At 59.6% G+C, this 5904-nt stretch overlaps 1 protein-coding gene across 2 annotated transcripts; it reads left to right on the forward strand.

The window, feature by feature from the left end:
- Nucleotides 1-1086: 1086 nt before the first annotated feature.
- On the forward strand, nucleotides 1087-5109 carry EGR3 (early growth response 3). 2 transcript variants are annotated; one of them, XM_029203220.1, is made up of 2 exons: nucleotides 1087-1487; nucleotides 2798-5109. In XM_029203220.1, exons 1-2 carry the CDS (start codon nucleotides 1334-1336, stop codon nucleotides 3805-3807), a joined length of 1164 nt encoding a protein of 387 aa, XP_029059053.1. In that variant the 5' UTR covers nucleotides 1087-1333; the 3' UTR covers nucleotides 3808-5109. The 2 variants fall into 2 exon arrangements, with proteins under 2 accessions (XP_029059053.1, XP_029059054.1); XM_029203221.1 differs by lacking the exon at nucleotides 1087-1487 and adding an exon at nucleotides 1902-1982.
- Nucleotides 5110-5904: the final 795 nt, after the last annotated feature.

A 5904-nucleotide genomic window follows, 5' to 3' on the forward strand; every position in this document is an offset into this window, starting at 1 on the left:
TCCTTCTTCACCACCAAAACTGCACATCCTCGACCCCCAAGGTGAGGAGTTCTCGCCTCCCGCGCGGCCGCTATGCAGCTACGAAATCTCCCAGCCACTGCGCTCAGCCGGGTGTCAGCACAGGGTCAGGGGCCCAGGGAGCAGCAGGGCTGTGGGCGGCGCATCGGAGGGAGGGCGGCACAAAAGTTCCCGGGATACTGGACCAGAGATCCCTGACCCGCTGGAATCCTCCTCAGAAGGACTTTGTCCCAGTGCCAGGCAGGATCCTGTACGCGAGAAGAGCGGCCGGGGCAGGGTCGGAGCGCACACCTTCCGGGTTCCCCAGAAGTTCCCAGGCTGCAAAGGGACCCCGCCGAGTGTTTTCAATTCTCTTTCTTCCTGCTGGGGGGCTGTTAGAGGCCACTTGCGAACGACCCCACCCCACGGCGCCCTGTCCTACAAGCGCGCTCTCCTAGTGCAGACATCAAATAAACACACAAGCGATTATTGCTCTTTCCCCCCCGCGCTGCGTGCTTTACGCCGCACGTTCAGTTACACCCCTCTTTCCTCTCTCCTCTCGAATTTTCTTTCCTTCTTCTCTTCTGTTTCTCTCTTTCTCTCTCTCTTTTTTTTAAGATCCGCGAGCGGTGCGGGCGCCGCACGTTGGCTGCGGCCCGCTTCCTGCTTTCTAATGTTCCATTGTGAGGAGCTTCCATTGTGACGTCGCGCCCCTTCGGCTGGGCTTTGTCTGTCCATATATGGGCAGCTACGTCACGGAGCTTTCCCGGGGCTCAGATAAATAGGCTGGTGGAGTTCCCTGGCTGGGAGCTTTTGGGCAGCAGTGAGCTTGCTAGGAAGCTGCGGGGCTGGTGGTGGTGGTAGCAGCGGCAGCGGCAGCGGCAGAGGCGGCGGCGGCAGTGGCGGCGGTGGCGGCGGTGGCGGTGGCGGATCGGGGGGCGGGGGGGCCGCGGGCGCGCGTCTGTTTGTGATATCAATACTGAGGCCGCGTGCGACCCCCTTGGGCCGAGATCCCCCCCCCAGCCCAGCACCCACCCACCCACCCCGCACACGCCCCCCCCCCCACGCCACGACCCAGCCTCTTACGGCACCAGCTGAGGCACCCAAGAGGATTACCCTCCTTTGCCCTCTCTCCCACCCCCCCCCCAAAAAGAGAAGATCCCCTCCCCAGGCCCACCCCTTCCCCTCTTCCCTCCCCCCTCCTCCCGAACTTTCCCTCTCGCATGCTTTTCCCCTGCACCACGGATCGCCTCTCCGATGCCACTTGCCTGGAAGCTGCGTTAAGAGCGAGCGGCGGCGGTGGCGGCGGCGGCGGCGGCGGCAGCTCGGGAGTGCTATGACCGGCAAACTCGCCGAGAAGCTGCCGGTGACCATGAGCAGTTTGCTAAACCAACTGCCTGACAATCTGTACCCCGAGGAGATCCCCAGCGCGCTCAACCTCTTTTCTGGCAGCAGCGACTCGGTAGCCCATTACAATCAGATGGCTACAGGTAAGGGCGGCGGGGAGGCGGCGAGGAAGGAAAGGGAGAGAGGAAGAGGAGGAGGGAACGAGCTAGCGATGATGGATGGATGGATGGATGGATGGATGGATGGATGGATGGATGGATGGATAGGTGGATGGATGGATGGATGGATGGATGGAGATATGGGGGGCGCGCTGGGAATTTTCCGGGGGGCGAGTTGCTTTTCCCACCCACTCCTCCCGCCCTCCCCGATCGGGAAGGCTCGGTTGGCGACGCCACGGTAGAGGCTTCGGTTCTCCCGGGTGGGGGCAGCCGCCGACCGAAGGGAGGTAGGTGCAAGCGGCTCTGGGGTTCTCCACTTAGGGGGCGCGATCGCCGGGCTGCGCGCAAGGCGTAATGCTGTCGCCTCCTTTCCCAGGAGGAGCCCAACGTCCCTTTTCACCCGCGCTCTCCCCCCTTACTCCCTCAGCCTCCCACCCGGGATGGAGCCATGTGCGGCGTGGAGTCCCCGCGGTGGGAGAGGTACTGCGACGCTGCCTTTCCAGGGCTTTCAGCAAAGCCGTGGGGGTGTGGGGACGGCGGGGAGGGGAGAAGGTGGGGGCCCACCCGCGCGGGGGCTGCCACAGGGGACGATCCCCGGACCGAGGAGCTTGGGAAGAGCGGCCACTCCCGCCATGGAGACACCGGCCGGTTTTCCGCCGCCCTCCACTCTCGCTAAGCTGAGGCTGGGCTTTCCCCCTCCAGCAAAAGCCGAAAGCTCCTTCAGGCCCGGAGGAGGCTGGGGCTGGGGGAGGCGGCGGGAGAGCTCCCTTTGCGGACAGCACCCCTCTACGCGCCGCGGACAAAGCGTCGGAGCACTCCGGGTCAGCTCCCCGGGCGCAGTGCGCACCGGGGGCTTCGTCGGGGCAGGAGAGGCGCAGGGTCCGGCGCGGACAGCGCTAGGGGAAGAGGCCGAGTTGTGTGCGCTGGAGAGCGAGAGCCCGGCGCGCTTCGGGTCTGAAACTACCTGTAGCCGCAGCTACCTGCCCGCCTCCCCTCGGGAATAACAACAATGCTTCTCGCGCTCGCGCCTGTGTGTGTGTGTGTGTGTGTGTGTGTGTACGGCGTGTGCGGTGTGTGTGCAGCAGCCACTCCACACCCCGATCAGTAGTATTTTCCTGTATCCAGGTTGCGCCCGGGAGCGCGGCACCGCCCGCTTTGCGCCTGGCGCAGCCTACCCCATACGCTGCGCACTCCACCCGGCCGCACCTCCACACCTGGGCAAGGACCTGGGCGCCCCTGCCTGGGAGCCGACTCGGCTTCACTCACCCCTCCCCTCTCTCCCCCGCTCTCCGCAGAGAATGTGATGGACATCGGTCTGACCAACGAGAAGCCCAACCCGGAACTCTCTTATTCGGGCTCCTTCCAGCCAGCCCCTGGCAACAAGACCGTGACCTACTTGGGAAAGTTCGCCTTTGACTCCCCTTCCAACTGGTGCCAGGACAACATCATTAGCCTCATGAGCGCCGGCATCTTGGGGGTGCCCCCGGCCTCTGGGGCACTCAGCACGCAAACCTCCACAGCCAGCATGGTGCAGCCGCCGCAGGGGGAAGTGGAGGCCATGTATCCGGCGCTGCCCCCCTATTCTAACTGCAGTGATCTCTACTCGGAGCCTGTGTCTTTCCACGATCCCCAGGGCAACCCCGGGCTCGCCTATTCCCCCCAGGATTACCAATCGGCCAAACCGGCCTTGGACAGCAATCTCTTCCCCATGATTCCTGACTACAACCTATACCACCACCCCAACGACATGGGCTCCATTCCGGAGCACAAGCCCTTCCAGGGCATGGACCCCATCCGGGTCAACCCGCCCCCTATTACCCCCCTGGAGACCATCAAGGCATTCAAAGACAAGCAGATCCACCCGGGCTTTGGCAGCCTGCCCCAGCCGCCGCTCACGCTCAAGCCCATCCGGCCCCGCAAGTACCCCAACCGACCCAGCAAGACCCCGCTACACGAGCGGCCCCACGCGTGCCCGGCGGAGGGCTGCGACCGCCGTTTCAGCCGCTCGGACGAGCTGACCCGGCATCTGCGCATCCACACGGGCCACAAGCCCTTCCAGTGCCGGATCTGCATGCGGAGCTTCAGCCGCAGCGACCACCTTACCACTCACATCCGCACGCATACGGGCGAGAAGCCCTTTGCCTGCGAATTCTGCGGGCGCAAGTTTGCGCGCAGCGACGAGCGCAAGCGCCACGCCAAAATCCACCTCAAGCAAAAGGAGAAGAAGGCGGAGAAGGGGGGTGCGCCTTCTGCGTCCTCGGCGGCCCCGGTGTCCCTGGCCCCTGTGGTCACCACCTGCGCCTGAGGCTCGGGCCCCCAGATCATACTTTTCCCCTTCAGTGTCTCCCGGCTGCTGGCCTGAATGCAGCCGGAAAGCTAGCCACGGAGGCGCAGGGGCCGCGCCCTGGCCTCTCCATGGACGTAAGGCCCCTTGTTTCCCTTCGCTGTCCCCCGTTTCCACCCTTTCACACCGGCCAACGGTCGGGGGCCAGGGCAGGAGGCGCCTTCCCCTTGCTGCCCCCCATTAGCCAAGGCGTGGGGGCGGAAAGGTGGCGTCTAGCCCGCTTTGTTCAGTTGGGATCGTCTTGATCCAGGGGCCGCCGGGCCGGGCCAAGGACCTGCGGGGGACTGAAGGCTGGGCCCGCCCAAGCCTCGCTGGACCCAAGCACCTCACGGTTCCCCCTACGTCTCCCTCGGTTCCCCATCGAAGACCCGAGAGGGGGAGGGGGTAAGGAGCGCACCAAAGCGCAGAGCTTGCTGCCCGCCGCACGCACGCGCGCCTGCGTGCGGGGATGCGCGCGAGTGTGCGTGCTCGCGTGAGTGTATGTGTGCGTGTGTGTTTCTGTGTGTGTGTGTGTGCGCGCGCGCGCGCGCTCGTACGTGTGTGTGCGAGACTCTTGAGCTGAACTGGGCTATGTCCACCCCAAACTCTTCCCCACCTCGGGTCCCCAGGCCGCTGGGGGCCTGCACGTGGCGGGACGAGACGGTCTTCCATCTGCTCCGAAATAATGTTTCTTACAGAAATGCCTCGGGTGCCGCCGCCGCGGTGCTGCTACCGCCGCTTAGGGTTTGGCCCCTCAGAATCCCTCCTTTTCCGAGCGCTTCCCTCTCAAGGCCTCAGGGCAGTTTGATCTTCGGGGAGAAGAAGCAGCCATCACTGAACCTGCCTTTAAAACAAATGTGTTTCCTCGGCCCCAGAGATTTTAAAATCTCTGTTCCTGAGTTTGCCCTCTGCCCTTTTTCCCCCTTCCTCTCCCTTCTCCCCTCTAAGCCTCTTCCCATCTCTTTCCAAATCTTTTTCCAAAAAGGCAGGCCTCAACCAACCACCCCATTTTGCCATCTTTTTGTTCTCTCACTCACATACCCATTTCTCTTCCCACGATTAATGGGAATGCAGCCTTTTTTTTCCTCTCTCTCTTTGTCATCACCAACACAACAGGTAGAATTCAAATTTATGAATATGGTGTGTGTATGTATGTATATATGTGTGTCTACACACACACACATATATACATTTATATATAACATGCACACAATATGTATTCCTAGTAAAATAAAATCTCTAAGGCACTTGGCTATCCAGTGCAGTGCACCGGAATAAAGAGAATTTGTAGGCATTTACAGCTTTAAATGATTTATTTTTTATGAAAAATTTAACTGATGAGATTATATCTACATGTGTGTATGTGTGTGTGAGTATGTATATATGCATCCATACACACACATATACACACATTTCTGTCCAAATTTTCCTCAAAGCTATGGGGATGTTTGCATTAATCCATGTTGATGAATGAGGCACATCTTCTCCATACCCCAGTCTCACCTTCTCCCCGCCCTACCTCACCTCTTCTCAGGCACCCCCTCTCCCCAGCCTCCTCCACACAGGGGTGACTCTTTGGAAGTGGAGTAGTAGGGAAGGTTACTCTCTGACACAGCTTCCAGTGCAGTCTTGCCTGAATGTACTGTTCCCTGTTAGCGTTATTTCTCCTGTGGTCAGTAAGCTGCCCAGAGAGAAGGAACAAAGGTCTGGAGTTTACAGAATGTCTGTTTTTAAAGTCACTTTATGCATTTCCCACTTTTTTTTTTTTTTAAAGAAGCACCGTTTTTTTTGGTGGCGGATAGATAATACTAAAGGAGTCTAGTGAAAGGGGGGAAAAAATCAAAGAGCAGGGGACTGTGGACTTCCAGGCACTTGGACTTTTTGTAGAAGGAGAGAGAAGTGGATGAAGTTTGCCGGGAGGGCCCATATTTTTTCAGCTGAAGGGTAAAATCTTTCTTTGCAGAGACAGTATTTTGCTGAATACTTTTTATAATGTGATGATTATTAAAAACAAAAATTTTGGTCACTTCAAAGCTGGAAGGAGGAATCAGATATCCTTTAATATTTTTTCCTTACTCC

The sequence above is a fragment of the Monodon monoceros genome, unplaced genomic scaffold (assembly GCF_005190385.1).
Source record: "Monodon monoceros isolate NGI ecotype Baffin Bay Population unplaced genomic scaffold, NGI_Narwhal_1 Super_Scaffold_5, whole genome shotgun sequence".
NCBI classification, from domain to species: domain Eukaryota; kingdom Metazoa; phylum Chordata; class Mammalia; order Artiodactyla; family Monodontidae; genus Monodon; species Monodon monoceros.